Source organism: Bombus pascuorum, chromosome 2 (assembly GCF_905332965.1).
Source record: "Bombus pascuorum chromosome 2, iyBomPasc1.1, whole genome shotgun sequence".
Lineage (NCBI taxonomy): Eukaryota > Metazoa > Arthropoda > Insecta > Hymenoptera > Apidae > Bombus > Bombus pascuorum.
The window spans coordinates 6,429,564-6,453,856 of record NC_083489.1 but is presented as its reverse complement, the minus strand read 5'-3'; the positions used below and the strand labels follow the sequence as shown (position 1 = coordinate 6,453,856).

Below are 24,293 nucleotides of genomic sequence, written 5' to 3'. Positions count from 1 at the left end.
ACTCGATCAAATCTTATCAAGTACAGGAACAAGATTGAAACTGATGTATAACTTGAAACTAACTCGTACAAATTGAAGAGCTTAATATTTAACAGGCATTGAATTCAACAAAAAGTCGATAAAATATTCGAATAAAGATTCAACCAATCATGGAACAACTCTTAACTAATAGTCGTGAGGTGCTCAAAGTGCTATGCATTAATAAAAAACACGAGTAAAATCCGAAAAACCATAGAAACGTGTCATCTAACAATCATCGTGCTGGTTTAAGATCTAAAACTGCTAATTTACGTTCAAGTTTGGAAAATTTATCTATACATTCGATTCATAGAAAGTAACAAATATATGAAAATAAATTTCAAATTTCTATAAGTTTACACCGCAAGTAGAATTTTAACTGTCTAATCAAATGACTGAAGTAAATTTCGCAACTTTCTAAATCCACTTACGATCAACTCCCTCGACTCACTGTACGGCGAATAATTAAATAGGAAATTAAATATGAGAAACGAAACGAAAACGTTAATCCGTATACACAAACGCACCGTGCGCAAACTGCATCGTCGATGAGAATCGAGTAACCGCGATTAAAACGCCAATTGCAAACGAGTCGCTCTAACGACCTCCCTCGATAAAAACCTGAATCATAGGTGGTCATTCGCCAAACCGGTCATTTATTAAATATCTACCTATTGTTTCCACCTACGTTTTATTAAACGTTGGTTCTTCAAACAAGAACGCATTCGCTCCAATATTTTCCGATTCAATTGGCTGTGGCCCGTAATTATTAGAATCATCGAAGATCGCGACATTAATTAAATTTCATTAGTTTAAATAAATATGTCGAAAATTCGTTTTAGAAAAGAATCTATTATATAAGGTGCCATTTTTAAATTGAACATTTAAATTATCTTCAATACTATTGAGGGGAAGAAAAAATGATTAAGGATTTATGATTTTGAGGATTTAAAGACATGAATATGGTGGTGATAGAAAGAAAGTTCTGTGGCGGTCGTCTAGACAGTTTCTTCGAGTAAAAATACTTATTTTGCAAGATGTTTAAACTCTAATTTTGTTGAAACTTATCTACGAAAAACAAGGGAAACATAAACGCAGGAATACCGTTTCGCGCCTTTCCTTGACTTTCATACGATAGATCTAATAAAATTAAAGTAGAAAGATAAATAGTTGCACACTAGTCATTTTTTTCTTACCTTCGACAGTAGCGGAAATAAGTTAGATATTTGATTTAAAATTAACATGCTCTATAGTACACATTGAACGAGATTTCACTATGTTTTATACGTAGGTAGGTACTTATCTCTTCATAAATGTAGAGATTTTAAAGAATCATAATTTCAGGAGTAAATGTTATTTTATGATTTCATGTTGCTTCGTGCTAATATATTTTATGTATTAAATATTCCTAGCAATTGAAGGCAGAGGAATTTACAGATAAGTACTTACATTGATACAACATAATTTTAGAGATTTTACGACAATTTTCTAAAATTATTACTACATTCGAGCATATTACTATGCTAAATATTTTCAGAAATAATTAGCAATAGACACCTATACTTATAGAAACTATCTAATTTATTTGTCCAATTTTTTTTAGCTTCCCTTCCCTATGGAGTCACAAGACCTTTTCTTTACATCTTAACCTTAAGACATAGCTCCGTATAAAACACATCAGAATTATCAAACCTGTCAATTACCTTTTGCATCAACTACACGATTATTAGCGAAAATATGGGAGATCATGTTATACGCGAATCATCATATTACACCAATGTATCCACTAATTTGATTTTCTTGATAAATATTAGCAAATCATAAATTTTACTGTCTTGCAAATTTGTTGAATTTTTTTTTTTTTTTTGAAACTGAAAGATTTTAGTTTATACTTTGCATAGAATTATTGACACGAAAACATAAATATATATACATACTCATTTCCGTCAAATTATCTTAATAACGACTATTTGCATTTAGTATATTAAATGCTGCAGTAAAATCAAATACAGTGGCAATGCAAAAACATAAATGCGACAAAGAACATACAAATAAAGCGGATGAATTCATAATACATACATCTTCCGCGCGTAACATACTACATCAGCAAGCTCGACGCATTTTAAAGGTAATTTACGCATCTCGTAGTGAAACTTCGATCTTTTAAAGCATGTTTCGAGTTTGCGCCTGTGTTCGCGCGAGAATTATTCGACAACTTATAATTCACCGTGAAACTTTTACCTTTCTGTACCTTGCAGGCTACACCATCCAGAACGCGAACATCGCGAAACGTGTCCTTTGAGACGACTGTCGAGACAAATGCGATAGTGAAACACCGCATATAATCATCGACACTAAATACATACACGTATGTGTCGACCTCATATGTTTTCAATCAAGCTCGAGGACATGATATTGACAAGTTGACATACGAGGATAATAAAAGGTACAAAAAAGGATTTGAATATCATTGCTTTTCAATGTATTAATTAAACAAATATCAAGATCGCATTAACAGGACGCAATCGTCACTTATTTACGATCTGCTGCAGATAATTTGCATTATCGAATACTGAATGAACATAGTAAGTAATACAAAGAAGTGTGTATCTGATTTCTGTTAAGCAAATACCTATTTCTCTATTCCATTTATCGTTTAATAAAATAATATGTAAGTTACTTTATTTCAAAATACACGAAATTTTCCTGTGTTATTCCACTACTTGTTTCTTAAGTAAAGGTTAAAAAATAAATACATATGATAAATTTTTTAATATTCTAGACTCGTAATAATTTTGTGTGATTAACTATAGGTGTTGAAAATTTTACAAAGATTACCAAAAATAGAAAAATGGAAGATTAGCCTAATTTTTAAAAAATTATATATACTACAGCAGATTTGGCTATATTTCATATTTTTATTTAAAGCAGTTGCATAAAATTATTTCATTCAAATACAACGTAAGATCTACAGAATTGCCTACTCATCAAACATGATAGATAAATGTGATCTATGCAATGAAAGCTATACTGTATCAAGAACTTTCTAATCGTAAGAATATGCTATTGGTGCAACCTGGGTTACATAGAAGGAAAAGGGATCTCAATTTGGTCACGTAATAGTGGAACTTCTGCATTTGGTCACTCACTCACGTATCGTGAATTCAAAAATTCTCTGTGAATGGCCAGCAACATAATCAACAATTTCATCATCGATCTTGATTAAAGCAACGCGTTACACAAAATATATCCATGGAATTTGAATAACATGTATAAATAAGTTCATAAAAGCGTACAAAAGCTTCTATTTAAATTCTATTAGAGTTGCTTCTTAGAAACTAAATATTACTTTCCACAAAATTGGAATTACCAAGAATTGAGATCCTATCTCCTATTTCAACATTCCAATATCAATCCAATAATATAGATAGATAATTCTATATCTCTGCGATATAATTCTCTAATTCCTATTCGAGTAGATAATTATTTGCTTCGACTAATTAAAATCTAATAAAAGTCTTAAAAGGATCTCCAACATTCTACATTTGAATTTATACAAATCTGAAAAGAAACACATAATGTTTATATAATGTTGAAAACTGTTACATACATTGTTATAAAAAATATTTAATTTCGATATAATGTCAGGGTAATAGAATACATTCGTGCAACAATAAGTAACCAAAATAAAATTAAAAAGGATGATTTAAGTATGATGATTTAAATATACATATATATACAGACATACATATATACATATTTCCAAATCGCATAGCAATACATATAGAAGTTTAAAATCAACAAGCAACACATCACCTTATTTTCTTCCAATAGTAACTCAACCATTCTATAATTTCAATTTCGAATATTTATAACCGACTTATTTGCTACCCCATTCTTACTCATATTTGTATCGAATTGAAATTGAGAGCGAAGAAACGAACGTAAATTGCCTGTAAAAGTGGGGTGTATTTAATCAACGTACAACTCGATTACAGACTTTTTCGAGAGCAACGACGAATCATACGACTTCAGCAAGTTTCACTTACAGAAGTAAGAAAATGTTAATGATCGTCATTCTTCGGCGCATGTACACGGTATATCAGAAAGTTGGAGCAAAAATATGCGTATACTCATAACCTCAATGTGCCAAAGCAAAATATATGATATATCCTGTAAATACATCTTTATTTTAGTTTGTTGATACAGGTAGAAGCATATTTTAATCGATGTTACGGATTTATATCATATATGCAAATATCATATAATAATATAATCCTGGTGTCTTTGAATCAGTTCCATAATCTATGTCAGGACAGGTGTTCGAAAGAATTTTGACATCATATCTTGCAATTAACCCAGATACATAGGTCCAATTCACATCTAATACTTTGTCGAGATTTTTCGAAACATCCTATACCTGTATATATATGTATTTCAAAAAATTAAAAACTTGACCAAAGAACGATGTTTCAGTTCACGGTATAAAAAGTTAACGACCATTAATTTTCTGATTGCGTGACAAAAAAGCTCATTATACAACCAGATCCTGCTACGAGTCAACGTTAACGTTCTACGCAGTCATTCAACAATTCTCATCGCATTCTCATTCCCGAAGCTCTCAGATGTCACCGTGCCCCACTGATGAATACCGATCATCCACCCACCCTTCCCATTTCCCAGAAGTCAATCCCATGTAGTAACCAATCCATCCTCGTTCAAACAAGACCTTGCTACCCCTAACCCAAAGCTCTTAGTCCAAAAAAGGGGGTCGAGGAGGTTCGAACGCCTTTGGAACACACACGACGTGCGGGCACTTACACACATGCATCGGAAACAAACTTAGACGGGCAAGGAATGCTTTCTATGGCGTCACTGAATTACAGTCGCACGCTTGTGCGTGTACACGGTGAAACAGTCCGCAAGGCCAGACCACGAGATGCCTCGCGATTGGTCGTGCCGGCATCGTACGATGGTCTCGTCTCGTTATAAATAAGATCCGTTCCCTCGCCCCTCGTGACAGCCAGCCTGCTGGTCCGTATCGCTGCGTCAGCGCGTACGTTAACTAGAATACGTACGTAAGTACTTATACACATAGAGTCGTGTGCGCGCGAACGTGAGAGTACGGGGCCTGTGCACCACTATTGCACACTCGAAACAGAGACGCCGAGGTGAACGTGGCAAGAGGCGCCTCGGTGCGTGCGCGACGCCAGCGCTGGCCACGTTGCGGCCCAGACGATAACACCGAGAAAGTGTATCGGGTTAATGAAACTTTCTAGCCGACGCGGTCCTTCGCCGCACCGCCACGGGTCCTTTAATCACAGCTTACGCTCGCGTGGGTGGCAACGCGCGTACCAAAGGAACGGTGTGAAACAAAACTCGTGATAGGGATATATAATTGGCAAGGATGCAAGGTAGTGGGTTTCGAGCGGTAGGATTTGATAGAACGCGTCGTTGTCGTTTTTCGTTGTAATCGTGACCTAGTGGGAGAGATATGCAGAGGTTTTATTCGAACTTTTGAACCACTATGGTCGGAGGCTATCGTAGTAGGTCGTTATACGTATTTGATTGTAAGTTCGTGTGTACTTAGTTTATTAGATACTTCTTAGGATGAACGTTATTTAGATAACAATGCAGTAACCGGGAAATTACACACTTGTAAAAATCACGAATTTATCTGGATTTTTATTTTTATCATACGATGTTGGAAGTTTTATCTTAATTATTTGGTTAATGATCGGTAGTAGAAAATAACAATTCTTTTTTTTTTTTTTTTTTTTTTTTTTTTTTTTTTTTTTTTTTTTTTGACGTAAAAGTAAGCAATATCTAGAAACACGCGTTTCGTGAAAATTATTTTAGAAAATATTCCACGGTTAAATGGAGTAGCAACAAGCAGGGAAGCTCTGAAAATTTTAGGGCAGCTTTGAAAATTTTAGGGAAGCTCTGAAAATGTCCTTGGTCTCTCGCGTCGTCAATTTTTTACACGGAGCGAGTTGCAGGTACTCTCTCTTGGCCTTCGAGTATATGTATTCAGACAGTAATACCCACGAAAAAATGATTTCAATAAAAGGATAAACAATCAAATTTCCATATTTTTGTTCGGAAATTTCCTCTGTCCACATAAGAGTTACGACTAAAACTTCTGAACGACTATCGCAAACGATTTCGCCACAATAAGAGACACTAACAAAAGTTTCCTTTATTTTATGGAAATAAATTGGCTTGCAATAAAATTGTAGACTTACGCTTTCTGCAAAATTAAATTTCAATGTTCATCAGATAATATTTGTTATATAATAATATGATAAAACTGGAAAGCTACATATATACTTACTGTCAAGATAGTAAAAGACTGACAAGTTGTTTAATTTAATTCCCTAATATACTATTTTTTGAACTTTTTCATCAAAACTTACTATGACAAGTACGTTATATGCAACAATTTAGTGCACATATAATTAAAGCAACTTAGTTGAGAGGCATTATACTTCGAGTCATGAGTTGCTCTACGATAATGTTTGTCAAACTTTCCTAATTGTAACTTTCTATGGAAAGTATATTTTATGTCATGACTTGATATATTTTTGATAAAACAAAGATAGTGAAATTTATACAATAATGTATTTACTTATTCCATTTTGTTTGAGTTACAGTAATCTTTATTTGTTATGTTGACTTCATGATCGCTTAATAAATTATAAATTACAATTTAATAAACGTTAATAGTGTAAAATGGGAATACAAACTATTTATTTCTGAATTCAATTTAAAATGTAAAATTGAAAATTATGGAAGTACTTTAACAAATTATATTCTTGAAAAAATTCTCTCTTGAAACATAACTTTTGGATTCCCTTTGTATACAGCAAAACAGCTATGTTAAACATAACATCTATTGCTGCAGGATCTAAAATTCTATGAGTTTTAAATTTACTTTCGCTCTTTTTATTAAATTCATCCTATATGGCGGATCGATAAAATTCAAATTTCGTGTTTACGATATCCAGTATCCACATCTCATACCATATAGTTTATATCTTACATATAACACGTGTTTTGTTACTTTTCCATCTTTCAGCTTATTACTAGAAATACCGAAAATAGACTGAGTAATAAAACAAATATATAAAAAAAGTAACAACTGAATAATTCATTTGATTTCGCTGGAAAATTTGAAAACATTTTGAATTAAAGTAAAAGATGATAACGGAAGAAATGTATAATATTTTGTGTTATATCTATATTATGTTAATAACATTAAGTAAATTTTTATTTGATAAATTTAAGTAATAATTTAATAATAACACCTTAGTTAAACATTTTACTGATTAATTAATCTTTCTTCCTCTTTATAATTTATTTAACCAAAAATTAATTAATTACATTTTTACAAAATTTTCGCCATCATTAAGATTCGATCTTGCAATATTTCATCAAAATAAAATCTTAGCAGAAAAATTTCAACGAATGCTGAAGTAAAAACTTGCAATTTACAGCTGAACGCAATTTGCAGTTAGACGAAATTTGTTTCTACTGCACGTACATACTATTTTCATTCGAACCATATGACTTTACAATTATAATACATAGTGCCTCGAAACGTAATTTGCAAATGAGCGAATTGCGTGCACATTTGTAAGCAACGGAACATAAATTAATGGAATTTTATTATCATCGAATCTACAGACCACACATACTTTGCTCCTTATCAGATCACGCGTTATACGAAACATATTTTGCAAATAATACATACAAACATTTTGAACAATTTTGAAAATCGCTAAAAGAAGATAAGACATATAAAATTTTGTCTAAATTAACATACATTTATCATGGCCAAAACGTGTCCAAGCAATAGCAGTGGTAGTAGTAGTACTAGCAGTAATAGACAAGCATATTTTGATATTATACATATAAATATGTAACCATTACAAAATGGCACTCATTATAATTTATTAATATAAGGAAGAAAAACAGGAAGACAGCAGGATTATTATTATCTTTTTTTTTTTTTTTTTTTTGCATTTACATACGTTGCTTTGACATACACTGTTGATCATAAGCATTAGAACATTTACTGATACGAATTGAATGTTTTTCACTATTTCTATTTTTTAGTAAGTAATTTTATAATAAACCTGTTATCGTACTCGTGGCATTGTTGCGTTATCGTGTAAAATGTTAAATACAATTTTAGAACTCGTTAATTATAAGACATAAATATGTATGTTCAAGAAACAAAATTTTTGAAAAGGAAGTTTTATCTAAAATATTATGTAAGGTAAAATACAAAGCTCGTGAGAGTCGCCCAATAAATGTAATATAAGGAATAGTATCCTAATACTTATGACCAACAGTGCATATCTTGTTTTGTGCAAACCGTCGGCAGAAACTGATGTGTTGCTTGACGTTATGCTTATCACTAGATACTTTACATCTCGTCTAGCCAGTACGTCATATATCTTATTTCGTTTGTTATTAGCAACATATACATTCATATGTTCATATGTATATATGCAACGATATAATATATTAATGAGCCTTTTCGTAATCTAATTTTTTATGACTTCGACTAGAATGACGGCTGAAACTCGCGATTTGTAGGCGAAATTACTCTCGGCTAACGATAACAGCAAAAAATCAACAGCATGATATCCGCTTAATTCGCAAACAGAACGCGCGATAACACCGTGGAAACGTGTCAGAGAAATGAAATCATTTGCGTCACAATGGATGTTCCTTATCACTCAAGCTCCTTTTCTGCAGACTAAACATAGACGACCATATCCGGAGATACGTAATCCGCGTTACGTACGAGAGTCGTTATCTATTTTGTTGGTGCATCAATACTTCCGATGCTACGGTATATTTCTTATTCGCGGATTAGGAACTGCTAATGAGAATACACGAACGCGAATGAACTTACAATGAATGGAATTTGTCACCTCTGTAGTATGGTAAATGAATTTTTGTTACAATATTTAACTCTTTCACGCGGGGTATAATGAAGTAATCCGGACTTAGAACGGACAGTAGAAGATTTAGCAAATAAGGGATGAAAATAATTATTGAGAAGAAGAGAATAAGTATAGCAATAATTTTTGTTTCGTATAATATTATTATTTTAGAAAATTATTTTCTATAGAATAATAATTACTTCTCCAACGTCAGGATTTCTTGCATTCCTAACGTCAGACATACAAAATATATAATTCCGATTTTTCATTTAAGGTAGGAAACATCTAGCATATATTATACTACAAGGTTTAATGTGAGGACTTTTGTGTTGCAGTATGAAAGGATTAAGTGGAATATATTTTTTTATCGTTAACGGTCTTTACTTTTATACTTTATCGTACAGCTAAATAAAAATTCAAGATTCCTGGTCGTAAATTAATATCAAAACGATAAAAGTGTACAATACAAACTATGTAGTTACAAACGAGTTACGATTTAGCTTCTCAGAAATCAAATTGATCGATTTAATGATATGTTAATTTCGTTATCCGAATACGTAATTACTGTTAAACTTTTCAAGAAAGTGAATTATTCACTTCCATAAAATTATTTATTATGAAAAATTGCATAAACTGAAATCGAAGGTTTGTTTACATTTCAATAAATAAAATTAATCAATATGACTTCTTAGCACTTCAATTTACAATAGAATTTCATTTATTTGAATGAAATTTTAATCACTGCTCGATTAAATGAATTTCTACTTATCAAATCTACTTACCTAGAAGGCTAAATCTACTTATTCGAGTGAATGAATTTATTCTATGATTGACTAAATCTACTTATCTGAACGTGAATTTCTATTATATGAATGAAAAATCACGAGCAGTAGGAAAACCCAGTAAGTCGTACTTTATGAACTCCAGTTCTATAAACCGCTTCTCTCAACAGGTTTGTATAAACAGAGTATTACTGACGATCTAAAATTAAATAGGAACGAAACGAAAACTAAATTCATAGTGAAACTATCGGCAATACCGATACCAGGAAAAATGTTAATTTACCGTGAGGTTTCGTAAACACTGCGCATGTAGTTGCCAAAATCAACAATTTTTTCTACGCTACAGAAAATCATAATTTTATTGATATTTATGCATCGATACATATTTTTACGAAACGCTTTATACCAAATCCATTAGCAAACATATTCAGTTTGAACAAAAAGTACATACATCAGCAAACAAATTTGACTAAAATCATGGAGTATATATACATACATACGTCCCAGTTATGAAATCATAACGTAATAATAATAACTTCGGCTGCATGCGAGTCTTGTATAGTCGATTACAAGTCTAATATAATTGATCAACACGAGGATGCATTAGGTTAATTAAATTCGTTAATAATCTGATAACGATACACAAGAGGCTGTAGATATCGTGTTACGGTCATCAAGAATACAGATGATACCAAAACACTCTTGAGATTGGTAATTCGATGACAATCTTAGAATGAAATATGTACCTGCATAAATAGTATTTACATCATCATTCTGGTAATTCTTATTAAGGATTACTCATTTCCTTCTGTACCCGTTTTCCCCAACATCAATAATATTTATTAATGACAGTTATTTTACAAAATAATTTTATAAATACGACATATATATTTTGTAATTTACGTAATTATGCGCGAAAGGGGGCTCAACTCAAGTTTTGTTGGATTTCAGATATCTTGTAGAAGGCAGGATTCTGAGTAATATGCACTTTAACCGAGATGTAGGGCGATCATGGTTCGAAACTTATGACAAAAAGAAAATGATACTTGTTAGATTTACTCGAATATAAGTGGTTAAAAGTGAAATTGCATATATATTTGCATAGGAATCCTAATAATGGTAAGATATGGTTAGGTTAGATTACATTGGCTTCAAGGCGTAGCCCATCAGACCTCCCAAAAGAATTAATCTAATTTTTGAACCATGATCGTCCCACGCCTCTACCGAAGTACCTGTTACTCTGAAATTTCCTCTCTACAACATATCTCAAGCTTAAGGTCATTGAAATTGGGATCCCTCTTTTACGATAATTACCGTAATTTATAATTCCTCTAATTGCAATTTTCACAAATATCATAATCAGCTATATTATATTATATTATAGCTCTATTATTTACGACAAAATTAACTTCTCAAAATATATAAAGCTTAAAATTCTAAAAATAATAAAGAAATTACTAAAATTCTCGATTTCGGTGTCAGACACTGAAATTTCACGATTCCGTATCCCAGGATTTACGTACGACCTGTATCAAAATATCTGTACAGCTATTCGAAATGCCAAAATTCCTCCAAGTTTGTACGGATTACTAGCCAAAATAGTAGCCGACCTAACGGCACAACAATGGACTGGCGAAATGAAATTTAAATACCTATCGAGGGGAATGCGAATTAATTAAAATATTCGATACGATCGACATGTTTATTAGATGAAACTTGTGGCATGAAAATTCCGTGGAATGTTCTCATCCAATTATGAAACGAACAATATCACGCTGTTTTGTACTAAGACGAGCACTAATCACACGTCATGAACCATTTTCGTTCTCTCTTTACGTAACGATCGAACGATCGACGATGGCAAGGCGACGCGACTAATTTATTGGAAGAATGTCGTAACTGACTGCAAACAAAACTATTGACGTTTGCTCCAGGAAATTGCATCTGGCGATGTAATTTTAAACTAGAAATCAGAGTGGACGTTCCCGTGAATTTATTCGACCGTTTTCATCCACCTCCGAAATGTTGCAACATTTGCGAGCTTTCGAAACCAACTTTCCTGCATTTATATCTCGCCAGCCACGTTTAAACGGTAAAAATAAACAGAATGTCGAGCAAGATATCATGATTGAAAATGTAATAGTTTCATTCCGCATAATCATGATGACTTCTTGCGTTTTTAACGCACCCCGTTAATACAGGTAAAATAATAAACCAATATAATTTCCGCGAATCAAATTGTAGCTACGAAATCGTTAGTATTAAATAATACATTAATGGGATTCTGCGGATATCAAATATTCAGGAGCATGTATTTCTTTATTCGAAAGATATTGAAAAGTTTCAAAGTAAAAGAATCAATCGACATTTCGAAAGATACTAAAAAATGAACCATAATAATAATGAACGCAATTGAGATTTACTAAAAAATTACGAAATTAGATCGGTTAGAAAATTACAGAGATAAAATCTGGTACAAAATAATTCAACTACAAAAGTAAAAAAATACTTGTATGAAAAGTTCATGTCCCATTACATAATTGGACTCGAAAATATTCATTTGGAGAAAGAAATGCAATGAATATATTACTGCCTTATTATAGTAACATAAGTATGCTATGAATTAATAATTTTATTTCTCAAAAGTGAGCACATTTTCTATGCAGAAATTATTATGAGAACTATCATCTAGTATTTACTGCAATTTATCTTTCAAGACTCTGACATCTCCTTACAGTTACATCCTTCCAAATATTCACGAGTAATAATCATCAAAAATCCATTTTTTAGTATTAAATTAAATTTCCATAAGCACTTAAGGTTCAACAGAAAAAGGAAAATTCAGATTCAAAGAAAGAGAAAGAATTATTATTAAATATATGTCTAAAATTTTATCTTCGAGTTTTAAAAATTATACATGTTTAAATATTTTTTAAAACGATTTCCGTGATATTAAGAAATCTACTTGATCAACTCTAAATTTTATGTACATCTTTAAAGCATGTATTGTTGTAAACGTTGCTAGAATTAATTCAAAATCTTTTACTTTTTCATTTCTCCAATAGACAAAAAATACAAAAGGATAAAGCTTATCATTTTAGTTAAACTCCAAAATGTTGTCACGTTTTTAATTAACGACTTTCTCCTTTCATTCTGCTAGTTATTATAACCGAACTCATGCTAATTAAAAATCTGCTTTTCTCTATCTTAACTAAGCAGAAATTATGGAAACTATGAAAAGACATTTCCCTTTCGCGCTTCGACAAATTATTAATTAACTAAACGATGAAAAAACTGATCTCAAATCCTAGACAATTGTATTTTCTTTACAAAAACGTTAGGCAAAATACATGGCTATTGTTAATTCATTCGTCATTATTTACAATTACCAATTAAACAAAGTTCAGTTTTAAAAATGTATAAATATGTAAGTATATTCCAGACTTTACTCTTCAAATTTGAATATTTCATTCAAGAAAATTTATGAATATTATGAAGACATAGATAAATATATAATAAATATGTGCAAAATTTCAATAAACAGAAATTGTATACCAAAACACCACAGCTTCCAGCAGAAGAACGTCTTAATCGAGTACGTTAGTTAAAATCACTGATCACATTAATTAAATACTGTAACGACGATCAGTAATTTTAATGTCCAGATCAGCAACAATATCCGGCGTGCAACCGACACACAACGTCTATTATCTTTGACATAGTAGACAAAACAATGATGATAACGTTGTCATCTCCCGCATCAGAATCGGATACTCTTTGACCTGACGTCGCCTCTGGCATGTATTTAACAACAATAACAACAATAACGAAGATAACGTTGTACGGGCTCGAACAAGTCGAGTACGGATAACCTTTCCATCAGGGTAAATTACAAACCGGCCGTGAGAGATAATGGTCCAGCAAGCATTTTCGTTTTCGAGCAAAAATCGAAATGGAGGAAAAAATTCGGAAAATCAGACACAACGATGGAACACATGTATCAACGGCATTAAATTAAGCTTTCAAAGGGCGATTCTGTAAAATGGAGCGACAAATTGTTTCCGCTACTACCATCGTTACAAAACGCGATTGCTTTTAATTAAAATTAAAAGCATTCGTCACGTATCTCTACAATCGTGAATTCGCCTTTCTTTCACTGACTCTGGAATTTTTTACGTTGGCATTTTTCATCTTGTTACCTTTTCGCTTCCACCAACCCTGAATCGCTTGAAATATGACAAATACACTTTCATCGCTTTACAACTGATTTAGAATGGTTCATTTTACGAAGTTTAGTGATACATGAATGGAAATAAAATATGCAACAATTTTTTATTCTTCAATTTTTATAATACGAAAGCACGTTCCGTCAGTAACTTTGAAATAATTACAATCAGTGTGACGTTTGTCTTTTAGAAGGCAAATCTCTTAATAACGAAAGATTAGCAGACTTTTTTTAAACAAACAGGCTATTTTTAGAAGCAGATCGTGAGATATGTAAAAATCAATAATCCTCGATAACATCTAACGGATGCAGGTATCAGTTTCGAAACTCACTTGTTATCAGATTTCCAGCTTCAACGAGTTAATATTTCGCTGGAATAAAGCGCAACATTTTTACAAATCACGGTAAAAGTAGTTTCGCTTATTACAATAAATTACTAAAATTACTAAAACTACTAGAAATTATTCATTTCTAATACTCTGAAAGTTATTGCACTTCTGTAAAGTTTATCACAAAGAACTACTCCACGGACCTTAAAATGTCGAAAACCAATATATTCTGACTATGTTCAAGAATCTAAATCAACCATTGTAGCGTTTCCCTGTAATCCTCTCTATATAGCGAGCTACGATCCACTAAAGATAAAAGAGAAAAATCACTTATTGAATCGAATAATCTCAAATGATAGTATCTTATCACTGAGGAAATGTTTTCTTTTTATCGAAGATTCACGGATCAATAACCGCTAAATGATTTATTGTACGCGATAATTAAATTACAATTAATTAAATTAAATTTCTCGTCTGTCGCACTTAAAATGACCGACATACGAACGAGTCTTCTTGCAGTTCTTGGCTCTGCTCGACACCTCGACAAAACAGATGGATGACCCTGCCAACAAACGACCCTGCTTTTTGGCTGCCAAAAACTTTCCTCGTCTTGCGACTTCCTTCTCAAAATGATCGGGTTGCATGTACGACCTCACGTTAATTATGAGCCTCGGTATCGAACCGAAGCGCCTTCCTACAATTCATCGCAAATCAACGTAAAACAACTGCTTTTTACGAGCAGTCTTTAGACCCAATACTTTGTTTCGATAGTTAAACGATGAAACGATCTTAGACTATATTCATGAATCGTATTTGTTATTAAATTATGAATTATTAATTCCAAACTTGGATAAAGCTTCGAAAATGTTTACCCTTTATATATTACCAAACAATGATCTTGTTAGCAAAGAGAATAAGAGAAGCGTAAAATTTGTAATGTTAGAAAATTTAGAAAATTTGTAAAGATAAATTGGATTAATTGTTACTTCAATTACAATTCATGTAGAAAAATCAAATACCATTGAGGTTCGTGAAACTTTAATTGTATTGATAAATCAATTACTTCGGAGATACTGAATTGTCGCTTTTATTACTTAAAATGCAATTGGAATTAATAACGGTGTACGACTATAAAACGATTTAATTTTATTGATATTCAATTGCATTCAGAGTCTACGACCGAAGGAATATTTCAATTTACTTTAGCTCCGATTTAATTGTCATCCAATCAATTGGTCACTCCTATCGGAATTAATAATTATAATATAGAGTGAACCTTCGAAAGTATTGAATTAAACGCGATTCAAATCACACAGATAGAATTTAAATATTCCCGAGTACTTGTTACTTAAATCATATGGAATTTTAATTAATCGAATAAACATTTACACCAAATTTAAACAGTCTCGCAAAATTTCATAGCAATAACAAAATGTTAACAGTACACCAAAATCAATTTCATAGATATCTCTATTTACAAAACGTTAACGAACTACCATCGAAATTTTTAATCAAATTTATCGCGTTTCGATTAAATTAAAAAAAAAATGAACAAAATAGCATTTTAAAAAAAGAGAGAGAAAAATGAATCAAGTAACATCCAATTAATAGATAAAACTGTATGATCCAATAATTTTTTATACCAATAACGAATTTTTAACGGTACTCAAACATTAATTTCATAAATACTTTAGCTTACAAAACGTTTACAAACTACCATCGAAACGCAAATCAAATCTATCGCGTCTCGATTAAATTTGAGAAAAAAGAAAAAAAAAAGGAACGAACAAACTACAGTGCTAAAAAAGGGGGAGTCCTGAATGAACTAACATTCGATAAATAGATAACAACTGGATCGTCCCAACGGAATCGCAGCTCGAGTTTCTGGTCAATCAAAAAAGCAGATGAACAGGGCCGATACAATCGACGCCCGTTTAAAATCAACAGATCGAGACCAGTGCCGCGTACTTCCGAGTACATTGTTTTCCATATTCACCAGAGAATTCTCGCGCGTTGATTGCGGTACAAAAGGTAAACGAAAAGTAAAAGTCGACGAATGAAATTGCACGAAACGAAAGGGAGAGAGAAAACGCAAGCGAATGAAACAAGGCTAGCAAAAAAGAAAGAAACGCGGGTTCTGGGCCAGTAAGCCGACCGATGGTGGTTGTTGTGTCGTTATTTACGGCTATAATTGAAGGGACCAAGTTTCGATACTACGCGAGAACTCCTCGACTTTGGATTAAGGTATAAAGTCAGCTAACAGTGGTCGAATCGTGAAAGATCCAGAGACTACGGAAACTATACCGATACCTTGCTCCTCCCTAATGAACAGTGTGCGAAGGAATCCTCTTAATGTGATTAAACTACACGTATTCTACCTTATCCTAGCCATAATCGTAATCTGAATTTAAAGCGATGTCTCTATAAGACTTGAATTTCGTAAATACGCGTGCTCATTGGTTCTTTATACGCTGGTTTTCTTTCGAATGAACTTTGGGCCTGGTAAACTCTTTTCGACTGAAAGGTTCGGTAATTAATCGTAGCGAAAACGATTTGAATCTAAATCTAAACGAACAGGCTAAAGTTGAAACGCGAACAGGATCAAAGTAGATGATGAGCCTTCGTAGATGTTAACTCCGTTACGAAGGACAGGTATGTCTCTTTGAGCGTTGATCGATAACGCAAAGAATGAATAGCCTGAATGGTTACTTGCATCATCATTCGTGCTCATCTGTACCGCTTTTGAATCGCCAGTGTGCTGTGATACTTCACGCGATCCTTAAAAATCGTTGCGAATTGCTAAGTAGGGACGATTATATGATGTTCTTGGGTGAAGTCTTTAAAACGTATAATGGCTACGTTGCGTTCGTTTATTGAAATTTAAAAGAACTGCTCGCTAGTTGAGAGCTGTAACATTTGTAAAACCACTATATCATGCAAAGTTTCATAGTAATGAATAGAGCTTCTGGAGTATGTGAAGAGCATACGACGACTAACACGCAATCTTCGATATTGTTATTCTTATGGTATTCGATCGTCAATAATTCGAATACAATCCTATTGAAAAAACTGTGTAGCAGTTAAAATAGAATTAATCTTTAGAAATAGCTGATAATATGAGATAATTTAATGTAAGATATTTTGCTAGAAATATAATTGAAATGTAGAATTTATTACTTTTCAACTTGGAATATGTGTTATGTCACTCTGTATACATTTTTGCTAGCTTAAACTTGATGATCTAGTAATATCGATATTTATTTTTAAGTCCAATAAATAGCTCGAATACAGTTCTCATACTAGTGCATCGCCGAGAATGTTATTCAAACTACATTATAAGTAGATACATAGAGACCTAATGAATATCTATTAATAGCTTAAACAGGGTCTATTGTAACCAAAATATCGAGAATGTCATTACCAACATTAGAACTGTTTATAGGACATGGATCATATTCAAATGCTCGCTCTACTGAACGGAATTTTAAAATTTAAAATCGGACCATATGCTATATATACGTCATCTTAAGAGCAACGAATGCTTTAATTTTCTATTTGGTTAAACATTGCGTTCAATAGGAATATATAAAAAAACAAAATGATTATAAAACAATTTTAAGCGTCTAAATACAGCTAAGAATTATTTTTATGAATGCAATTAAGAACAAACGTAAACTGCGTGCTCGAAATTCTACGTTTCTAAAATGAATTAAAGGGTAGCTTTTATTTGAAATGAGGTTTTATCTAAAAATTTTCATTGGAAAAGGTAATACCGTATCAACGAAATAGAAATCGAGTTACCTCGATCGCTATCACTTTCTTCTATATTGCGTGTTCAGCATTTGATAATACTTTCAATGCACAGATTATGCAAGTAAGAAATTACAAGAATTGCTTCTCATAAAAGACATAAAAAAGTAATTCGGTTTTCAAGAGCTCGTTAATTTAAACTATTGTGAATCAGTAACTCGAAAATCTTTATCCTCTTGCCGCTTAACGAGACTAATTAATTAACTCATGAAATTGAATCTTAGATTTTCAGTTATCTGATAATAGAATCACTTTAGCCGAATTTAATATCTACTATTATAGCGATTTCCTCCAACAACTATTCTCGTATCTTCTAAATCACATCTACAAAAAATTGACAGAAGAAACAAAAATTACTTTCCAATAATTCTTTTAAAAGATCGTTGACATATTCACTGCATATACCACGACTATTATTTATTACGATTATTTATTAAAGGGCTTATACTACAATTAAATACATGATTCATGTATGTACATAATCGGAAATTTTAGATTTACTCCTTCAATTAATATCAAATATTTAATAGACAAATACTTTAGGAACTAAACAAACATTAATTACTATTGAGCGATAGTGATAGAAGTTAACGTGTATTATAAATAAAAAAATTACGAAATTTTTAAAAATTCATAATTATATCTGAAAAATGATTTCTTACTATTTACCATAGATAACGAGGAAATTTGATTAGTAGCGAAGATTTATAATACCTTTAACAGTACTATCCCATACGTTTATTATTACGCTACCTTTCCTTCGTCATAATATCATTGTACTGCTACACGACTTGTTTCTAAGAGTTATTACTTCCTACTCCCATCAGAACGAAGAATTGTAATTTCTTTTCTTCGCAAACAATGAAAAATTCGATTACAGAGGGTTAACGATATAAAAGCAGCAGCATGGAAATGCATTTCAACGGTAGCGGGAGTGAAAATAACGTGATGCCATTTCGCATTCCGCGAATAGCGAGTTCTCGCGGAAGAAGAGAGATACTGATGACCGGACATCCGTCTATCTTGGGTGCACAGGTAGACCTACGCGGCTGGTTACGAAAGAACTTAAACTCGATGGAATGTATAGCGAGAAACCGGCTCTCCTCGTGTGAGAGAACGGCCTGCGAAGAAAAAGGGGCTGAGAATGATTTTGACATTCCAATGCGACCCTTTTCTGCATGGATTCGAGAAAACCTTGACACGCGGTTTTGTCGCTGTGTAAATGGAATAGCGATGGAATCGATCAGAACAATTGTCATCGTTGACCTCTTGTATTAAGGTGGAGAATCAGCACCTGCCATTCGGGTCATTGTTCTCTTCATACATTAATTAATTTTTTTGATTCCGCGTAACTGTCACGTAGTATTATGTAAACAAATTGGAACAAAAAAAAAAAAAGAATGCGGCGCCAAGCGTATATTGAATACCTAATTTCAGAACATATTAAATATTTAATTAAGATTAGGTATAATATCTTCATTCACAAATGTGTAGTTCTTTTCTGCTCTTATACGAAATGTGATATTTGATTATCAAGGAAATCAAGGAATGTTTAATGTATTAAAATTTTGTATTCATGTAAAAGGATTCATTTTGTATTCAGAAATTTACAAAAATTATTTACAATAATTATAACAAAATTATGAATGAAAAATTATGCGTCGACCTGCACAATGTTCTAATTTAAATCACTCTATTGAAGTAATTTTCAATAAGATAAAAAGCTTTGAGAAGTATACTTGAAATATGAATGTGACTTAAAATAACAAATATTGTAGAAAACATAATACACACAAATGCCAAACGTGATTAAAGCGATGATCGAAAAACGCGATGGATATACATGCTAGGTATAAAACGTACAAAAAAAATATCTAATTTTAGTCTACATAATTGAAGTTTTTATTACAATATTTAACAAAAGAGTCCTGTAACAACTAAAATTATGAACAAAATAATACATCTTAATAATCTTAATAATTAACCTTTTCTAACTTATTTCTGTCTTTGTTCTGTGCGTATATTTTTAGATTTTAACAAAATGAGGAAATGATGTAAAATAGAAAATACATATACAGGAAGTATAATTTAACCCTGAGCATCTGCTCATGATCTTACTTTATAGTTAATGCTAAAAATAGCCTAAGAACTCCTGTGCAGCATAATACATACTGACGGTTTTAAGTTGTCTACAGTAGCAGTGACTTTTGATAAATATATAGACTTACGCAAGTAATAATCGTGGGGTAAGTTGTTCTTTATGATACAAAATGATAGGTAATGATAATGAAAGGTAATTTCATTACCGAAATTTAATTTCGACTGACTAAATTCATTTGAATTCAAGTAGCAAAAATTCTAATTCTCAAGTGTAAGTGTCTTATTCTATGTACATATTGCTAAACAGGAAGTGCATCTATGTCATTCTGAAGGAAGATAATTTGCTATATCAATGATTTAAAGCCATAATTTCCAGAATCAAATCTTGTATGAATCAAACATTATCATCCTATGAATGATTCATTAAACATGCACCTTAATTATCATCTGGTTTTCAGAACAAGTTTCAAAGCAATATGTGAAAAACACTACGATCTTCTTCGGTTTATGTAATTACTGTGGAAAACGTTTGAAAACCGGCTTGTTCAAAAATTCCAAGGACTGAGTCAGTCCCATCGCTATACGCTGCTAAGGTAAGGCCAGGCGCACGCCCATCCGGTCGTCCAATCAGCGACTGCGACGTCATCTCGTACGATGTAACGGAGAGACTCACCCACGTGGTAAGAGCATCGTGTTATTTTAGTATCGCACCACGAGAAAATCTAATTGCACGATCGTGTTCTCAAACGATCATTCTAGAATTTCACGCCGTGCGTGTTTCACTCTTTATGCGATCGTAAATACCATTTCCGGATGAAATTAAATAGTTTTTTATTTCATATTAAATTTACTCATAAAAATCAAACCATTGACGTTAATAAAATACGAACGCATCGCGACTGCGCGTCACAACATATGCTGTTGATTTTCAATTCGCTACAGCTATATTTCGTTTAATTGGCCAATTAGGCATCAGAGAAAAAAAGAACATACATCATCTTTTTTCTCTCTTAATATCATTCATCGATATTATTATTTCGATTTACAATTGATCTTATGATTATTTTTAATAAGGAAGTTCAATCCTTTAAATAACGGAAAAATTTGTGAATGAAATACATGGATATCGTTATAAAGAGATAATAAAATTGTCCTCGATGATGAAATCGTAAATTGGACTATTTACGCGATTGATAAGTTACGCAGGCATATGTGTCTGATTGAATGAAATCAAGGACACAGTGAACGCTGTGTAGGTCAGTTAATGGTTTAGTCACCAGATGCAGCGTGTGTAAACAAATTTACAAATTCACGCGCAGTAGCTCGTACGAGATCTCACAGGCGGCTATTATAATTACACTCGCAAAACACGTCAGAAATAGAGCGAAAATATCTAAAAATAGAACACTAACGCCGCCTTCAATGTACCCGTCTAACGTTTCCAATCTACGTACTCGATCATCGAATTTCGATCAGTAAAATGTTTCCTTGAATACGAAAATTATGCCACCATTACTTTCAATATACCACGCTAGGTCGACTGTTGCGAAAAATCAAATTCTTCAAACATAAATATACACACACCTTTCCCTCGAAATACCACCATTATTGTATTCAACACCGCGAATGGTGGTTGACTGTTCGATCGAGATTTCGTTGACAGCAAATGAGATAATCTCGTTGTCCGCGAGACCATACGTAAAGAGTATTTCAGAGTCTCTGCTGAGAAAACACACGAAAGATACGTAAAAGTTACTCACGAGAGTAGAACGCAGTGACGAGTAAGGCAAGCCAAGACAGCTGTTTCTCCATAAGTTTTCTCATTTCTAGACTTCTTCGACGACAGTTTGTTTCACAGATTCTGTTTCACTCAGACGAGGTCGTAGCGAAAAACGCGAATGTAATTGACTCGCACACGAGAGTAAAAGTGTTTTCGAAACGCTGACACACGATAGTCTAGAACGAGCGTGTTTCCTCGAAAGGTTAAATAGAATGCAAAGAACGTGTCACACGTACGTTTCAATTTCTCCGATACCGTAAAGCGTTATTCTTAACTCACGAATACCAGTTAATGAACACGTAATCACAATACGACCCGTACTTCGCAACCGGTAGTGCACAACTGACTCTGGGAATGCATTTTGGCGGCAGCAAGCTTTAAAGGCGCTCGCCGAGTGCGCGTGCGCGCATCGCTCACGCCACCGGCTTGTTTGGTGGGGTATCGAGACTACTTCTTTCTCTTTCGCTATAGCTCTGCGATGTTTTGCCAAACTATGTATGTTAATGCCGGTGTCGTTACTCATTGCAGCTTACAGCTTTCGTAGCAGGCTGTGCAAGCTCATTAATCGAAAGCCTTTTCAGAACAACGACAAAGCAGGACCTTGTGTTCTACCGAGAATGGAATTTAATTAAGAACATGCTTTCATTGTCGATGGACAATAGTGATGGGTAATTAGCGGATTTAGGTGGAATACCAACACGTCTGGGTGTTCACGTATGCAACGGGTGTCCCTGATAATCGTGATGATACAATACGCATCAGATGAAACGTTACGACCATGGGTATCGATCGCGATAAAGTCCGAATTAATAATTGTTTAATTATAATGGAAAATTGTACGAAATATATAGTTTTATATAATTAACCACGTTGTTTCCTTATTTGTCAAATAAGATTGTTGTCATATTATATAACGTAGTGTATAGCATCTATAATTTATTTTTCTGTATTAATTGGACCAATTATTTCACGATACTTATGCTTTATATTTTTGCTATTATGATACTCCGTCAAAAAATCATTTATTAAAGAATTATCCATAATTGTCTTTTTAATACTTCGCTTTTACATGTACAAAAAAAATCTTTTCACATAACGCATGGTTATAATTACTATTACTATTACTATATTACTAAATGAGTAAATAGGAGCTGAAAACTGATTGTTTTTAATTGTTACATACACGTGAATTATACATACACGTATGCAAATAAATAACTTTGAGTAGAATAGTTTCATTTTTACAAAATGCAATATCGTTTCGTTTCTTGCATCATTTAAAAATAAGAACATCTTCGCGCCTCGTTAATGTATTACGCCAAATTCGTTTTTAATGACAATATCTCTCTCTTTGTTGTCAATTCCTTTAAAAATAAATTCTTTAGTGTTTTCAATCGCCTGACATTGGGTTATAAGTCACACAACGCTTTGCGTTAATAATATCTAATTTAGTCTTTATTCTATATCTTTAATCATAAATATTGATGGTCTGTGCCATAACGTAAAAATACAAATTAGGACGAAATGTATACACTAAAATTATTTAAAAATATCTTAAAATATCTTAAAAGTAACTTAGACTAAACTATTGCGAGTCATTCACGATTTAACGATAATAATTGAGAATTAATCAGTCTTCGATAGAAATACTACCTACTAATTGTAAATCATCACCGATAAAGACCTATTTATATTTTGATTAATTGTATTGATGAAATTAAATTTCAAAATGCAAATTGGTTTGTTCATGAAATCAATTAAATTTCATATAATTAAATATTTACCACCACACAAAATATTCCTGAAAAGTAAATTAACTTTCATATTATTTTAGGACAACGAATTATAAAATATGACCGATATTAAGATTATAATAAACTCAGAATAGTATTTAATCTTTATCAATAGAACTCAGGTCTTCGTGGATTTATGAAGTTATTCCACGATTTATTCTAAACCTGTTGAATTATTCGTTTATAAACAAGTGATTAAAATCATTATCTTAGAACATAAGTTTATTACCATTTTAACTTCGATATATTCAAGCACTTTACAACTACTAGACGTCATAAATAAACAGAAAATCAACAATAATAGACTTTGACAATAGTGAACCTCGTATGACGGTTCAAAGACCATAGTTTTAAATGCATCATCTTGTCAAGTATCGTAAGAGTTTCATAATTTATTAAATTATAGCCTTATTATTCTTCATAACAGGATTTTATGGCTCTACAAAATATAATTACATTTATATAATAATAAACCTAGAACACGTGATCCTCAGGCCTG

General features: G+C 32.4%; 1 protein-coding gene across 2 annotated transcripts in view; it reads right to left on the bottom strand.

The window, feature by feature from the left end:
• Nucleotides 1–22,352, bottom strand: part of LOC132916294 (uncharacterized) — an 87,672-nt gene extending 65,320 nt beyond the window's left edge. The window contains exon 1 of one of the 2 annotated variants that reach the window (XM_060976173.1): nucleotides 21,982–22,352. In XM_060976173.1, the coding sequence (XP_060832156.1) occupies nucleotides 21,982–22,045 (64 nt within the window). In that variant the 5' untranslated portion in view covers nucleotides 22,046–22,352. Of the gene's footprint in view, nucleotides 1–4,839; nucleotides 4,865–21,981 lie in introns of those variants that run through there. The other variant, XM_060976174.1, reaches the window with a different exon arrangement.
• Between the last annotated feature and the right edge of the window lie 1,941 nt (nucleotides 22,353–24,293).